This window comes from Mus caroli, chromosome 18 (genome assembly GCF_900094665.2).
Source record: "Mus caroli chromosome 18, CAROLI_EIJ_v1.1, whole genome shotgun sequence".
Lineage (NCBI taxonomy): Eukaryota > Metazoa > Chordata > Mammalia > Rodentia > Muridae > Mus > Mus caroli.
This window is the reverse complement of record NC_034587.1, coordinates 8704267-8721666: the sequence shown is the minus strand read 5'-3', so window position 1 is coordinate 8721666 and position 17400 is coordinate 8704267. Positions and strand designations below refer to the sequence as shown.

General features: G+C 44.9%; 2 protein-coding genes across 3 annotated transcripts in view; one reads left to right on the top strand and one right to left on the bottom strand.

Annotated features, from left to right (window-relative positions):
* Riok3 (RIO kinase 3) overlaps positions 1-7147 on the bottom strand; it is a 25607-nt gene extending 18460 nt beyond the window's left edge. Inside the window, exon 1 of the mRNA XM_021150613.2 lies at positions 6919-7147. Within this exon, the coding sequence (XP_021006272.1) occupies positions 6919-6981 (63 nt within the window). The 5' untranslated portion in view covers positions 6982-7147. The remainder of the gene's footprint in view (positions 1-6918) is intronic.
* A 6497-nt stretch (positions 7148-13644) lies between these two features.
* The window catches only part of Tmem241 (transmembrane protein 241), a 127017-nt gene continuing 123261 nt past the window's right edge, over positions 13645-17400 (top strand). The window contains exons 1-2 of one of the 2 annotated variants that reach the window (XM_021150584.2): positions 13645-13801; positions 16722-16768. In XM_021150584.2, the coding sequence (XP_021006243.1) occupies positions 13730-13801; positions 16722-16768 (119 nt within the window). In that variant the 5' untranslated portion in view covers positions 13645-13729. The remainder of the gene's footprint in view (positions 13802-16721; positions 16769-17400) is intronic. The other variant, XM_029472110.1, reaches the window with a different exon arrangement.

Sequence of the window (17400 nt, the reverse complement as noted above, 5' to 3'; positions counted from 1 at the left end):
TTTGTAGACCAGGCTGGCCTCGAACTCAGAAATCCGCCTGCCTCTGCCTCCCGAGTGCTGGGATTAAAGGCGTGCGCCACCACGCCCGGCTGAGGTTACCTTTTGAGAATTAAACTAGATAAAACTATCAAAATGAGTGATTCACTATTTACAAAGTTCACTTTAAAAGAAAGCATCTTTTTTTGTTAATTGCATTTTCACTTGCTCACTTCGGGTGCAAGCATCACAATGCAAGTTAGGTCAAAGGACACCTCGTGGGAGTTGTATCTCTCCTTCTACCATGTGAGTCCCAGGGATTGGACAGAAATCAGACTGCCAGGCCTGGCAACAAGTGTCTTTCTTTATCCACTGAGCCATGTGACCACCTCCCAGGGCAAGTCCTGTTGAGTGTAAATGTAAACTGAGACATGCACCTGGCCTTTTGGTAGGTGTGTTCTCAAGGCTGACAAAGTACCAGGCTATTACACAGCATCACCCAGGAGGCAAGGAGTTCAAGTACAACAAAGTCCCCTGTTCCAACCCATTTCTCATCGAACCTTTCTGCTTGTGACTTAGCTTCCCTAGTAGATTCTCTTATGGGAATAGACTGTATGACCAGCCATGTGATTCACTCCTGTAATTCCAGCACTTAGGAAGCTAAAGGAAAAGGATTGTTTCAGGCCAGTCTGCCCTACAAAGCAAGGATGTCTCAGAAAGAAAAAAGAAATTAATCTTACCAACTAATACAATTCTAATCCCACTCAAGAGTTATGCCTAATTCCAACCATGGCTCCTTACACAAGTGTCAATCCTCCTTAAGATGTCTGAGTATATGCTGAAATAGAACCAAGAAGAAGCCACAAAATATGTATTGCCTACTTTAGGATCTGAGAGTCAGACTTTACAAAAGAGTAATGTTCCTGGGCTCCTTCTTCAGCACTGACCTACCTTAGTGACGGCACCGTCTCCGCTTTCCTAACACACAGATTCTAGATTATTTCACGTTTCCAAAACATCCAAATCATCATTTACTCCTTGTCTTGAGTCAATTTTCCACAATTTTGAGCCTTTTATCAAAATGTAGATTTTACTAGTTACATTGCCTTAGTTAAATGCTGTGTTAGTTTCACTGTCTGAGCTCATTCCTTAATGAGTGTCTACTACAGAATTAACAAACATTGATATCTATATTGGCCACAAAACTATTTAACCAAGGTGAGACAGCAAAGGTACATGAGACTCTGAGACAACTGAACAGGGGAACCACCCATGCTGAGGTTCCAGAGCACTGTGGAGAGGGTCAGAACTGACTGTATAGGCTGCCAGGATGGAACCTGAGTGCAATCAACAATTATTTCATGCCTAAGGGAACCAGAGCAAGTTTTATCTGGACTCGGTCTAAGACAGAAGAAGTGCACATGCCCCTCGCACACACCTACAACAGCCACTGTAGAGCTGGTCCATCCTCATGGAGGCCCCACCTTAGAAGTGCAGTAGTAGATGAGAAGAGGCTTCTTGAAAGTTGGCTGAAGCTCTCTGTAATGTGCGGAACACGGCTTTCTTTGGCCGTCTGCTCTGTAACCTAGAAATCTTGGTCTGGGGGGTTGGAGAAATGGCTCAGCCATTAAGAGTAATTGGATGCTCTTCCAAAGGTTCAATTCCCATATTCACATGGAAGATCACAGTTGTCTATAATTCCATTTCTAGGGGATTCAACACCCTCATATAAATATATATGCAAGTGAAGTAAAAATAAATCAATTAAAATAAGTTCTTGGTCTGATCAATCCCAAAGTCCAAGCTCTAAAAGCAGATGACTGTATTCTTCCAGTCACGATTCTTACCACAAATATCAACCAATAAGGTAAGTAGCAGCCTCCTGCCCCTCCTTTTTTTTTTTTTTTTTTTTTTTTTAGTGGTGAAGATTGAATCTAAGGTCCATTCTAGGTAACTGCCATTCCAGGCAATAGCATGAACTACATTTCCAGCCCAACAGATAACATGTCAATATTTCCCATATTTAAGTCATATTTAAATCATGACACAACTTGAGTAGCTACATTATTTCTTTATTGGTTGGTTGGTCTTGTCAGATCTCAAAGAAACCCAGATAAGTCTCACTCAGTACCTGTGGCTCCTCCCAGCACTTCCTAGCCCTGCCCCCATCCTACCTCTTCAGCCCAATGGCTGTGCTTCCCTCCACCCAGCTTATGACTCCTATATAATCCAACCATTCTGGCTATGCACTTTCTTGGTCTCTGGGTCTATTTGTCTCTCCTTTCTCTTGCTTCTCTCTCTTCTCCCCAAGCATGACCAAGTCCAGTGTGAACCTTTCCAGATGCCTCAAGCTGTACTTTCCCTCAGATCTGTAATAAATCCCTTCACTTGGGTGAGGAGCCATCTCTTGGATCCTCGTTTGAATTAGGTCTCTGTTTTGTAGTTCTGGTTGTCCTGAAACTGTGTGGACCAGGTTCTGCCTCTCATGTGCTGGGATTAAGGGCATGAGCCACTCCATCTGGCCATATCATCTACATGTTAAAGGCTTAGAAACTGAGACAAAGGAGAGCTCCATTAGTAGAGATCAGCACTAAAGTGCAGCCAGAACAGAGCATGAGCCCTTATCCTCAGGACTCAGCTCAGAGCTTCAGACACAGCAACACTCAAGTAATTACTGCATGACACACGCCACAGGAAACCACGCAAAGATAACCAACCGTAGTCTGAAGCTGCAGGGGTCTGGTACCTTGCAGCATCTCTAATTGCTCAAGTTCCTTCCTCCATCTTGCCTGCCTATTTCTCAGGCTCAGGGTCTACTGTCATCACCAGATTCTAAAGACATTAACTATAATCTACAAGGTGACACACTCCTGAGAAGAGCCAAGTGTCAGGCAGAAATCTTGTTACTTTGAAATAGCAGTTTCTCTATTTCCCCAAAGACAAGTCCAAAACCACAGGCCACCACAGGCCATAGATAAAAAAAGCACACGGAACTGCCCACTCACAGTGACCATGTCCTATGGAACCTCACACTCTACAGCTATACTTCCCTGTCTCTGCCAACCAGTTCAACTGGGCCACCTTCCACTGAGGCAACTTCCTTGAGTTAGGTAAGTCACAATTTCAGGCTCCCACAGTTTAAAATCAAATTGAAACAGAAAAGTAGCCGGTAAAAGCCTTCCACAAAATTCCCCTGAGCTCTGTGAGGGGCAGCTTTGGGGAAGGGAGCACTCCACAGATGTTCATCCTGCTGAAAGGGGTTTGGGACATGTACCAGAGGCTTCTCCTATGAACTGGCACCAGGATAGATAGTGGACAGTGCTGTCAATCTCGAGACTCTTTACTGAGTAGTTACGAGGCAGTAGTGAGACGGCTCAGCTGATAAGACACCTGGGGAGCAAGCATGACAACCTTGCTTGTTCAATCCCCAGAACCCACGGAAAGCTGGAAGGAGAGAACCAAGTCCATAAAGTTGTCTTCTTATCCCCACATGCAAACCATGGCACAGGTGCCCCAACCCCTGCATCATACATATACACAATAACAAGAAACTTTTAAAATTTTAAAGTGGCAGTAAACCCAAGGCAATGCGAAATCTCGGACTCCTACCCCATCCGTGACTGACTCACAATTCTGTCCATCAATATATTTACACATAACATGGAGCTCAGATGAGAAACAACACCCATCCTTTCTGAGTGCATCTGAGGTCAATTGTGGCTGTCAATATAATCAGACTAAGAAATGCCTGGATGCCAATCACTCCTCTGGGTGTGCCTGGGAGGGTTTCCCAGAGACAACTTAGACCACAAGGGTTCTGCTCTGCTTCCTTCCAGATCCTCAGCTCTGACTTCTCACTACGGGCCCAAAACCACAGCCAAGTGACCATGATCTGAACACTCTGAAACCATGAGCCAGAATCTTTCACCCTGTAAATGGTTCTCTCAAGTATTTTGGGTCCAGCTATATAAACCTAACACTGTATCTGACAGACCCATAGCCACGTTCCTAAATCCTTAACCCAGAGATGATCCCATCATATGATCTGGTGAAGTCCCACCACTGAACTCTGCTCCTCACGGTTCTTGACCATGGCCACATTCATCAGTCTCTGGCTAGTGCAGGTCGAAGGAATCAGCCTCATTTCCTTTGGTTCCAAATGATGTGTCTGTTCCTAGCTGCTCACTCCACACTATAGAAAGGTTTTTACTGATGCTATCTATGGGGACAGACTCTGGTAAAATGAAAAATGACAAACTCAAGAGGCACCCAGTAACAAAAGTTCAGTCCTCTACTTAAAGCAAGTCTAAGATCACAACTCACAGGAAGATCCTTTTTCTAATCAAATAATCCAAGGCACATTGTCCATGAGTCAATGAATGAGTCAAACGTTTCTGGAAAAATGTTCTGGGTTTTCCCTAACTTGAGGGTCAACGTCTCTCACTAGAACTGCACACTCACCATAACTAGTACAACTTTTCCTGGAACTTCACTCCCCACTGCTTCCAGTTCTACCTCAGCTTCCGCAGTGCTGGGAGGACAGGTATGCACCATTACATACAGTTTTTGAGACAAGGTCCTCACTAGACAGCCCAGCCTGGCTTTGAACTCCTGATTTTCTTGCATTCAGCCTTGGAACTACAGGCACACACTACCATGCCTAGCAATATGCTAAAACTAAAGTCATACCTTACTAGTATTTCCTTAGCTTTCCCCGAATGCCTTTTTCTGATGTAGAATCACATCAGGACACCACATTAGAGTTGTCATGTCTCCTTAAGCTCCTCTTGGTTTTGAGTTTCTCAGACGCTTTGGTGTCTGTAGCAGGTCCATGGATTCATTTCTACAACTCCCTGTTGGAGCTACAGACTTCCCAGCTTCTGCCTCTGGTTTGACAGTCCCCCACTGTCTTGGGCTATGGCCTGTAACTCTTTGTCTGTAATAGCAGTGTGGCATTCTGTCACTCGTACCCTGGAGAGCAGGTCACTGGGACCCCGTCAAGTGAACTGTGAGGTCAAAACTTTTTCAGCATTACTAAGACATGCTTTTTCTTTGTAACTTTTATTCTCTCAAGTATAATAGACTTTGCCGAGTTTACATCAGATCTGATGACATCATCATCCTGTGGCCTGACTGAATGTGTAACTGCACACTCATGCTAACTCTACTGTGTTACTGTGTCCATCTTCAGTTATATTTGCTATAACTATATATACAGATAGATAGACAGATCGATCTGTGGGATGGATTTTCCAGTATACTTCAATCAAAACATATACAACAAATAAATAGAAGAGTAAGCTCCCTTCTATCAAGCTTTGCATTAGTGATTCTTTAAAGAGCCCTATTCTCAGGGCCTCTACATCTCCTCCTCCCCAGGCCCTCACTGTGGTTTTCCAGGCTTAGAGAAGGAAAGGTTTTGTCAGTCTGTCTACCAAAAAACTCCAGGAACATACTTTTTGTTAAATGATGAAAATGGGATTTTATAGTTCTGTTGACATACACTTAGAGGAGAGGGTGGAGGGCATTTTTTATCTGGTATTATTTATTTAGGAAGTGAAACATGGTCTCAGGGTACGTGTTTTCACTGAAAATTTCCTCCAACTTCTGTGGGTGTTTAGCTGGAGAAAGTCAAAGAACCTGGTCTCTACTTTTGTTCTTTTATGTATATTCATTTTGACCTCATCAACAAAGTCAGAGCCTCACACACAAACGTTTATCCATGCTATGACATGAAGATGTAACTATATTTACCAGTACAACATTTGAATCTTCCTATAGGCTTAAAAACTTATAAAATCAACTTTTAAAAAACTGAACAGCTGGGTATGGTGGCGCACGCCTTTAATCCCAGCACTCAGGAGGCAGAGGCAGGCGAATTTCTGAGTTCGAGGCCAGCCTGGTCTACAGAGTGAGTTCCAGGACAGCCAGGGCTATACAGAGAAACCCTGTCTCGAAAAACAAAAACAAACAAACAAACAAACAAAAACAAAAAAACCAAAAAACTGAACAGTTGAGCCTGGCAGTCATAGTGCATGTCTTTCGTTCCAGCACTAGAGGTAGAGGCAGGTGGATCTCTGAGTTAGAGGCCAGATTCATATACTGAGCAAGTTTCAGAACAGCCAAGGCTACACAAAAAAAATCCTGTCTCGAAAAACCAACCCTTTCACACCAATCCCTTCACACCAACCCCCACAAAATCTTTTTTTTTTCTGGATTAAAAAAAGCCAGGGTCCACTGAGATTAACAACTGAATTAATAAATGAGGCAAAATATTCTGAGTTAGCATGCAAAAAACTATTATGAGGTTTTAGAAGGCTGGATCGCCTTCACGACCTTAAACCTGAGGAATACAACCCCCAAAGGAAGCACTGTTGCTCTCAGCAAGTGTTACCGGCCTTTTCATCCTAACCAGTGTAACACGAGAAAGAGGAGGCGTAAAAATCAGACACGAACAGAAAAGAATCGTAGTCTGCCACTCGAGAGGTACAGAAAAACAAAGCCTATGGTAGAACATGAAAATTCATAACCGTTTTACAGTATTACTGCCCACTTTAGTATAATTAGCTGGAGCGGGGAAGGAGCACCTAGATTTTTAACATTTCAAAAACAAGACATTATCGAACTGGGATAACCGCACTCGTCTGAAAGCGACAGTTTGCTAAGGCGATCTTCTAAGCTTTCTCGGGGCTGGGATGACCCACTTGGCCAGTGAAAAACAAGAGCCAGCTGTTTTCCCTCAATCTCGGCGTCCGTGGGGGACGCTCCGCTCCCGTCCAGAAACAAATAGCGAAGACAAAGCGCAGATCCAGGCGGACCCCCGAGCACCCTGAGCGAAGCCGTCAGGGTCCCGCCCCAGGCTCGCCCGACTCGCGTCTCCTAGCTTCGGAGACCAGCATTTGGCGTGAGCTGGCTCACTTGCCGTGACCACCGCTCGCTCACCTTACTGGGTCCCCAGGCTGCTGCGGGCCCTGGCTCAGGCGAAGACACTCCGACCAGATCCATTCCGGGAAGAAGGCAGAGACGAGAACGGAGTCGAGAGGTGACAAGAGGAAGAAAGGGCTCCGCCGAGGACACGGGCGGGGCACGGGCAACCCGCTGCCGGTGCCGGAGGTGAGGTGACAGATGGCGGCGGCGGCGGCGGCGGCCGCGGCCGGAACTGGACCACTTCTTTTCCGCCCTCTATACTAAGGATCTCACTTCTGATTGGCTGTTCGTACCCCAGAAGGGCTGTACTTCCGGTCTCTGCGCTTCCGGTTCAAAGGTTTTCTGGCAAGGGTTGTTATTGACGAGCTCCTGGCACGGAGGGCTGGGTTTGGCTTTCTCTCAGTGGGCACTCCCTGTGCAGGCACCGCCTTCCGGTTCCTTCCTCCCAGCCACCGAATCTAATTAATTCAACCAGTGTGGCCTCCGAATGCTCAAGCCAGGCTGTCTCTGATCATTATTTCCCGGGGTAATTCGAAACCCGGACGGATTGGCGGAAGGGGCGCTGGCGGCAGAACTGGCATATTTAAAAGGGGGAAGTGATAGTGATACAGATTGCGACTGGGTTAAGTGTCATCTGAGGGCAGGTGTGGAATGAGAAAAGCTGCTGAATATGTGGCATAATGCTGAGCGAAAAATAAGACGGCGCAATAAAATTGGTGATTATTTTATTGGGAAATTTATATAGTGACTGGAAAAGCATATAGTGATTATACATCACTATATCCAAGCACTAGTCCGGTTTTAATCTCAAAAATGATGTTGAGGAGAAGATTCCATCCGTTCCTGAAAATGAAACAGGTACATAGAAGAAAGTAACTCAATTTGGACATTAAATGGCCCCTCCAGCTGGCCGCCTAGCATTTTAACACATGAGCTTTGTGGGGGTTGTTAGGATCAAATCACAAGAGCTAAGATTAAACAAAAACAAAAACCTCAGAGTTGGTTGTTATGACAAAAAAAAAGAAATAGCAAGAGCTGAGATGGCATTAAAAGCAGAGTGTGATGCTTCTAGTTTGCATACCAGAAAGATATTTCTGACAGCTGTCTGATGGGTGATTGCAGTGGCTTACCCACTGCAATCCTATCCTGACAGTCAGTTAGGGAGGGTTGCAGAGACTTGCCTTGACACATGTTTTGAATGTGTTGCCATCTGTGTAATTTCAAGTCATAGGTATTTTAACAGGTTTCTGTCAGGTGACTGCATATTCCAACTCGGATCTTTCTTTTATTTCCAAGATGTTAGTTTGGGGTTGGGGTACAGATGTTGGTAGTGTATTACGTAAGAGGTTTAGGATGAGCAAATGCAGTATATTCTTGAATAAAAGGAAACCACAGCGAAGTAAAAGTGAGAGGAGCATGGGATACTGACAGAACCAGGACAAAGGATCAGGCATTTAGACCTGAAGATGCAATGGAGTCTTTGAATGGGGTCGTGCCTGTTTAGTTATGGAACAAAGGAAGCATGACAAGTAAGGGCTTCCTGCAGCTTCTGCTTTCCCTCTGCTGAAGAGCCCAGTGGTGCTCAGCTGAGAGAAAACAGTCAACACATTTCTAGTGTCAGAACTTGGGATCAGCACACTCTCTGGTCTCCAAAGAAAACATAAATAAGGCTCTTTGGTATTTTAATGTTGAAATGAATTTAAGTCTGTTTTGCTTTTGAAAGACAGTTGCTGTTAGGTACCTTTACAATGAATCTCCCCACAAGGTTTAAAAATTAGGCAAACTTTGAAATTTTTAGTAGTGTTTAAAAACTAAGTAACAAACAAATCTGAACTGGTTTACTTATTTCTCTTATACAGAGTTTCCTTTTGCAAACGAAGTTATGAGGTGGCCTGTGTGAGAGATTTGAGGATAACAAATCCTGCCCTAAGCAAGCCTAGCTCACTTGTTGTGTTTAACATCCTCATTTGGGAAAACACACATTATCTCTGGGAGCTTTTGTGGCCTTGTCAGTTGTATTGAGGTTTCTTGTCAGTCACCAGGGAGTCCTCTGTCTCTTACCTCCCACAGCTGGAGTTACAGTGGCCCACCATGCCCACCTGGCATTTACGTGGGTGGAGATCTAGACTCCAGACCTCATGCTTGCACAGGGAGTGCTTCAACTGCTGAACCATCTGTCCAGCCCTGCAGGATTTTCTTTAATAAATATTTCCCGTGTCTGTTCTGGTATGCTAAATACTTTTACCCTCATGCCCTCAGCTTGGCACACTGTTTCCAGTCCGGAAGCACCCAGAACAAAATAAATGAGGTGAGAGTGGTCCTGGACCTGTTGTTGTTATCCCCTCTCACCTAAACAGGGTTTCTCTGTGTAGCTCTGGCTGTCCTGGAACTCATTCTGTAGAGCAGGATAGCCCCAGACTCAGAACTCTGCCTGCCTTTGCCTCCTGAGTGCCAGGATCAAAGGCATTCACCACCACTGCCCTGCAGGGCTTTGGCTTTTTTGTTATTGATTTAACAGGTTTTAAAATTTTTTTATTGGAGAAATGGCACAGTGGTTAAAAGCACTGACTGCTCTTCCAGAGGTCCTGAGTTCAATTTCCAGCAACCACATAGTGGCTCACAGTCAACTTTCATAGAATCCAATACCCTCTTCTGGTGTGTCTGAAGACAGCAACAGTGTACTCATATGAATAAAATAATTCTAAAGATAACCAATTTTATACATTCATTTGTTTGTTTATTGTGGTGTGGCACTCACATGTGCCATACAGTCATGTGTATGTAGGCCAGGCTTGGTGGCAGGTGCCACTGAGCTATATGAAGGACCCTTAATTGTTGTTTGTGTGTGTGTGTGTGTGTGTGTGTGTGTGTATTCCTTTCACCTAGATTCAGAATTATACACAGTCCCTTTAAAATGCAAGTAGAACTGAAAGTTGGAATTCTGGTTTCTTCGAAAAACACAGAACTATCATAAGAATCTGTTCATATGTTTTTGTTTTAATCCCAGGTGTGGGGTGTGGGGAAGATGACTATGATTTGCCTTGTGCTCTAGCAGGGATGTGATTTTGCCAGCAGCGGATAGTTTCTGTGATTGCATGAAATTTGGAATTCTGTGGACTTTTCAGAGGGTATATAAATGCTATGACCCCAGCAGAGGTAAGCTGGTGGTTGGTTGCTGTTGTTAAGTAGTCATGGGCAAAGAAGAAACAATAGAAGAAGAAATTAGATGCCTGATTGTGAATAACAAACTTATTTCAAGAAACTTGCCACCCAAATCGGCAGTAAGTGGTCTAAGGAACATCGCCCCTTCCCTTTCTATCCTTGTTTCTCTCCTATCCAGTGTTAGAGGCTGAAGGGGTGGAAAGTGGGTGGAGAAGGGTGGAAGGAAAAAGAACCACAAAGTGGCCAAAGACCAGTAACAAGTATGTTTCTAGAGAAGGTTAGCTAAAAGGAGGGGAGAACAGGCAACATTACTCACTAGGCTGGGGCTGGGAAGGAAGGGGAGGGAAGGAGAGGCTCCCGAGCCTAGGCCTTGTTTCTTCTCTGCTTCCAGACACATTCTGCTCTGTCAAGCCCACTCAGCCAGGAAGAACTGAGCCCAAATCAGTCTTTAAGTTGCTTTTCCCAGCAGTTTGTTACACAAATGAACAAGCTAACTAAAGTTGGTGACGGTAAGTTATCATCCACACCAGTAGGCCTGTAGAAATGCAAGCCCAAATCAGAAGTGTTCAGACAAAGCCTGAATCTGCCCTCATTCTAGTCCTCAGCCATACCCAGTCCCCAGAGACAGTAGTGGTGAGTGTCTGGATCAGACTGGACTTGAAGCTTGCTTGATTCTTGGCTTTCCTTTTATTATTTATTATTTCTTTTTTCTAGTGCTAGTGAATTTTTTTAAATTTATTTATTTATTATTATATGTAAGCACACTGTAGCTGTTTCAGACACTCCAGAAGAGGGAGTCAGATCTTGTTACGGATGGTTATGAGCCACCATGTGGTTGCTGGGATTTGAACTCCGGACCTTTGGAAGAGCAGTCGGGTGCTCTTACCCACTGAGCCATCTCTCCAGCCCGTGAATTTTTAAAATTGTGTATCAATAAACTATCCTTGCTTACTGAGATCAGAGTTTTCATGGTTTGAGTGATGATCCCTTGTGGGAAGCCACACGTGCCGTTGCAGGGTGGGACTGGCTACCGCTAGCTACCACGCATACATAGGCAGTAAAGTTTTTTTTGCCAAGATGAGGTTTTGAGAATTTACCAATCAGATGAGAGACAATTTAACCAATCAGATGAAAGACAATTTAACCAATCAGATGTAGACATGCAAATGAGGTGGTAAACATAACCCATGCATAACCAATCCAGGTGTGAGACACGCCTCTCCTAGGCCTATATAAGCAGCACCAGTTCTGGGCTTGGGGTCTCTTCGCCTCTGCAATCAAGCTCTCCCAATAAACGTGTGCAGAAGGATCCTGTTGCAGGTCGTTCTTGCTGGCGAGTCGGGCGCGCAAGAATTCCTAGTCCCCACAACTGATAAAAACAATTACAAGGAGAAAGGTTGGCTCTGCCTCACAATTTAGGGGTCCAGCCGCTCCTGGTGGAGAAGCCAAGGCAACGGGAGCATGGAGTAGCTGGGCATGTCATGTCCACAGCAGAAACAGACCGCTGCCAATGAACCGTCCTGAACCCCAGGAAAAGAATGGGGCCTTCACATGGGGTGGCACCTCCCACTTCTGTAAACGTATCTTTGTTTGCTGCTTTCTGCTAACATTCACCTAGTCCTGGAAACTTCTAGCCTCCATACAACTTTGTCTAGTCCTAGAATGTCTTCAGCCTCTGAGACGATTTACAGCCGAATCAGCTCACCGTTATTAGCTCTTCCTGAACTCTGGCTGGCTGATCAACTCAGCTACTGTGGCTCAAACTCTTCTCCATGCTGGCTGATTTAAACTGGCTTTTTTCAGTTTCTGACTGACTTTGCTTGACCTCATACTAACTTTAGCAATCTGTTCTAATCTTCAGGCTCCTCCTTATTCTCTGGCTCATTCTGTCTTCACCTGTGTCTGACTGGCTCTCTCTGCAACCTGTCTGTCTATGACTGTCCCAGTGAGAGTGCTTCTCTCCTCTCTCTGCACTGCCTCCTCAAATAACTGCCCCTTCCTTTCTGCTCTCGTGAGAGTAGGGCCTATCCTATTCTGTCAAGTCTTTCTCTGTCTCAACACTTTGTTTGACACTCAATTACACATCACTTTCAAATACAGGGGCTTCCTTCTATAACTAACTTTACCTTCATTGTTTAGGGTTAGAGGTGTATATTAAGGTGTTAACTGTATTCCAGCCAGAGGGACTAAACCTGTGCACTAAGGCTGAGCCACACCACAACGAGAAACAGGCTTTTTCAGTAAACACCACAATCTTGGGGTTCACAATGTGATTCTGCAACACACTTCAGTTAGTGTAATCAAAATCATCCCCACAGACATTTCCAGAGACCCAGCTCCCAATTGATTGTAGATTCTGTCAAATTGACAATACTACATTTTTACACATTTTTAATAGCATCATTCGATATTAAACCTCATAAATATGAATAAATTTTAAAGATATTTTATTCCTTTAAAGTTTCATGTGTATACAGGTGTACTTGACCCTGTCCACCACTGTTCTCCCATTCCTCCCAGGCACCTCTTCTGTCCCTGCTTAGACTTTCATATCCTTTCTGTCTTCTTTTCTCTGGAACCCCAGATTCCACTTGGTGGTGCTTGCTGCCGCACTGACCGATTCCCGTGTTGGCCTGATCTTCCTGTGCAGGTTGTATGTTGGTAACCATAGCTGCAGTGGGCTCATGAGTGCAGATAGTTGTCGTGTCCAGAAGCCAGCATGTCATCTCACCTTTCCCTTCTCGCTCAACCATACACCATTTCCACCCTATCTGCTTCGGTGTTCTATGAGCCGGGACAATTAAGTAGGAGCCAACCTGACGAACCCATTGCTTCAGTGTACAAAGTTTGGGAAAAAAACAAAACAAAGAGGGAATATCAAAACTTTATCAAGGCCAGTATTTTCTGGCAATGAATTTAAATATTTTGGTTGCATAGATTTTTCACACACTTTGTGTTTTGTTTTGTTTTTTCTTTTCGAGATAGGGTCTCACTGTGTAGCCCTGGCTAACCTGAAACAAGGTGTGTGGACCAGGCAGGCCTTGGACTCACAGACTCTGCCTGCCTCTGTCTCCCACAAGCTGGGACTAAAGGCCATGCACCACCACGCCCTTAAAAAGGAAATATTTTGTGAAGTCTTTTGAAATGGTGAGGGCATCTTAAAATTCCATCCATATGTCATTGGATTTACTTCTTCACATTTCATCCTGTTTGAAGATTTCGATCTAGACTGGGCTCAATTTGGAAAGCACCTTTTATGAAAACATGAGGACCTGGGTTATGGTCCTCAACACTACAGGAAAAAGTGGGTGTGTGCAGGCTTCGGTAAAGCCTATGGCATTTTCATCCAGCCATTCAGCAATAGCTATGGCTATTTTTCTTCAAACCATAAAGGAAGGCTATGGCATCTTCCGTAACGTGTTTACTTTCTCTTCCACCATTTCCTACCACTGGCAGCCAGAGAGGACTCGGGTCCTGCTACCCAGAAGACGCCCCTCCAGCAGAAACGCTTGGAGCCCTCGAGTGTGTGGCCCCTTTAAGGAGGCGGGCGCCCGGGCGAGTGGCCCCCTGATTGGCTGAGCAGAGTGTCGTGTCAGGGCGGCGGAGACCGAGGTGGCTGGCTGGGCTCTGCATCCTGTCCCCGGGAAGCCGGGAGAGCTGACAGATGAACGTGAGGCGGTCCCTGCTCGGCCTCACCTTTTGCACCTGTTATCTGGCTTCTCACCTCACCAACAAGGTGAGCAGGCGTGCGGGCGCGACTGCGCGTGGGCTGCGAGCCGTGCGGTCTGCGTTCCAGAAGCTGCCCGGGGCTGGCTGGTCTCGATGCGGATGTCGAGGAAACGGACCATGAGAGGAAGCACTCTGAGTCCACTTCCCGGAACTTTGTCTTGGACTGGGAGGATCATATAGAGGAGGCTGGGGACGTGGCCTGACTGCGAGCACAAAGCCCAGGGTTCCATCCACGGCACTCACCTAAACTCTCAGACCTTGGGAAGTGGAAGTAGGAGGACTCGGGGTTCAAGGTCATCCTCTGCTACATCAAGAGTTGGAGGCCAGCTTGGGGTACTTGAAACCCTGTCTCAAGTAGATGAATACAAATATACGCAAATAAACAGAAAACAAGCAGTTGCCCCTTTTGTTTCTTCCCCAGGACCCAAAGTTTCAGAGCAGTGGAAAGATGAATTTCTTAGCCCTTACCTCATTGATGGATTCATTAAGTCTTTATCTCCGTTCCAAGCATTTCCAATATACCGGAGGTTTTTTGTTTGCTTGTTTGTTTGTTTTTGTGGTTTAAAATCTTGGTGAGGCAGAAACTGTCATATTTTGATAGGAGTGGGAAGTTGCTTTGAGTTTAAGATTTATTTTTATTTTATGTGTATGGTTGTTTTTCTAGTAGTTTGTCTGTGCAGCATATGTGTGCAGTGTCTGCAAAGACCAGAAGGCATTAGTTTCTCTGGAACTGGAGTTACAGATGGTTGTGAGCCACCATGTGTTAAGATTGTCTGGAAGAGCAGCCAGTGCTCTTAACTGCTGAGCAATCTCTCCAACTCCAGTCTCTCTCTCTCTCTCTCTCTCTCTCTCTCTCTCTCTCTCTCTCTCTCTCTCTCTCGTTGTGGGTCTACCTACTGTGGGGCACGTGTGGAGGTCAGAGCAGAGGACATCTTGCAAGAGTCAGTTCAGATCTCAGATCATCAGGTTTTACTCAGTGAACCGTTTCACCAGCGCTGTTTACCCCCTAAGACTGGGCCTTGCTATGTAGTCCAGGCTGGTCTGAATCTTCCTTCTGCCTCCTCATGGGGATGCTGGAATTTCAGTCAAGCACCACTACACATAGCTCAGTGGCATTATTAGAACTAACATTCAATTTGTCATAGATTTTAAAAAGTATTTATTTTACTTCTAATTACATGGGGGGGGGGCGGTAATTGCGTGTGAGTACAGCTGTCTGAGGTATTAAAGGTAGCTGTGAGCCAGCCAGTGTGGATGCAGAGAACCTTAACTTGGTCTTTTTCAAGCAAGTATTTTCAACCTCTGAGCCTTTTTTCAGCCCATAGATTTCTTTTCTTACTGTTTGGCAAAATTGAGATGGGAGCCTCTGAGTTTTGTTTTATTTGGTGGCACTCAGGGGCTGAACCTAGCACCTCATGATAGGCTCGGCCGCTGACCTGTATCACCATCTCTGCCTGGCCTTCAGCTTCTTAGATCTCCCTCCCTTTGTAGACCAAAGCTAAGCACACAACAAATTGAGTAACTATTTGGTATCACAATGAAGGTTATGATGGGTGTTCCAAGACATGCCCAGGTCTCAATTCATCCTTCCTCCAGTTCAGAATAAAAGCATCAGGGAAAGGTAGCGTGGGGCATCCCAAGGATGCCAGTGGAAGTACATAAGGGGAAATCCTAAACATGGACTGCAGCAAGTCCATCGTTGTGGTCCTTAGGAGCTTATTCACGGACAGCTTTGGGTAGGCAGAGGAGGAGACTCCATGAACATCCTCATTACTCGCTCCCTCCCTCCCTTTCCCCACCCCTCCCCTTTTCTTTCTTTTGAGAAAAGGTCTCAGAGGATAGTTCCAGCTGGCCTGGAACTAGCTTTGTAGACCAGGCTGGCCTTGAACTCACAAAGATGCACCTGCCTCTGCCTCCCAAGCACTGGGGTTGAAGGCATGTGTCACCGTACCTGGCTTAACTGTCTTTTTTTTTTTTTTTTTTTAAGATAATGTGGAGAATTAAAAGAATTCTTTTTTAAAGTTTTGTTTTGTTTTCGAGACAAGGTTTCTCTGTGTAGCTCTGGCTGTCCTGGAACTCACTTTGTAGACCAGGCTGGCCTCGAACTCAATGGTTTTAGATAAGAATGAATGAATGAATAAATACATAATAAATAAATAAACTTAAAATGTTCATAATAGAAAAAGATGTCTCCAAAGACAAAATACAATTTCTCCATTATAAAGCTCTATACATTTGATTGGGGAGACACTCAAGTAAACGTGATTGCCTCTTAAGTGTGAGGACCTGCATTCAGATCCCTGGACCCACTCAAAAGCCTGATGTAGTAGTGTGTGTCCTATGGCAAGATAGGGAGCAGAAGAGGGCTGTCTGGGAGCTCCTGGGCTAGGTGGCCTGGCAAGTGCAATGGTGGATAACAAGAGCATATCACAAGCAAGGTGAGGCGAACTAACCCCTGCATGCACGACTGTCCCTGCACCCACACCCACACTCACACAGGTGGATGTGTACACATACATTATATCAATGGATTATACACAACAAAGAATTTAAAAAGAAAGAATTAATATAAATACAAACTGAATTAGGGTATGGTGGCCCATACCTGTAATTCTGGCAACTTAGGAGGCCAAGACCAGTGGATGACCGGGAGCCTGGGTTGCATAGCAAGTTTTAGGCCAGCCTGGGCTACAGACAAGATCCTATCTTAACAAACAAGCAAACAGTAACAAAGTGAAAATATAAACTTACTTCAGCTGAGCTGCTCTTTAGGCTAACTTGGAAGGTCGTTCTTTTGCCATTCATGATTTTGGGGAATGAAGCCCTTGAGATATTTAACATACTCATACTCCTTCAATAGGAATAGTATCTGCTTTATCACTTCTGTGTCATTCATAATGTCCATTAATCTGGTATTTGTTTTTCAGTATGTCCTGTCTGTCCTGAAATTTACCTACCCTACATTATTCCAAGGGTGAGTATCTTTTTTTTCCCCTCAGATCTTTGTTCTTTAAACTTTGTATGTTTCTGTGTAAATGTGTATGACACATGAATGAAGGGCCCATGGAGGCCATTGTAGCTGGAGTTACGGCAGTTGTGAGCTGCCTCACATGCAAGGCTGCTAGGAACTGAACTCTGGTCCTCTGCAGGAGCAGCGGGTGCTATTAACTTCTGAGCCAGCTCTCCAGCTTCCAGGGCAAACGTCTTTAGCAGCACTCATATGCATTTGTAGGAAATGTTCAAACAGTGCCTTAAAATGTTCTTTGAACGTTTTAGTAACTACACAGTCTCATCATCAACGAGAGATACTATGGTTCATCCATTTTGTTAGTGGGTGTTGGACCATGTCCCACTTAGGAAGCATAAAAGCCCCGGGCATTTTTCATTTTGAACTGGTCAAACTGAATGACTTCTTGGATATTCCCACTTAAATTTGACAAAAGAACTTCTTTAGCATTCTGTCTCTCTCTCTCTCTTTTCATCTTGAGACAGGGTCTTTCTACATGGCTGTCCTAGAGCAGGCTGGCCTCAAACTCACAGAGATCCGCCTGCCACTGCCTCTTGAGTGCTGAGATTAAAGGAGTGTGCCACCACTGACTGGCAATA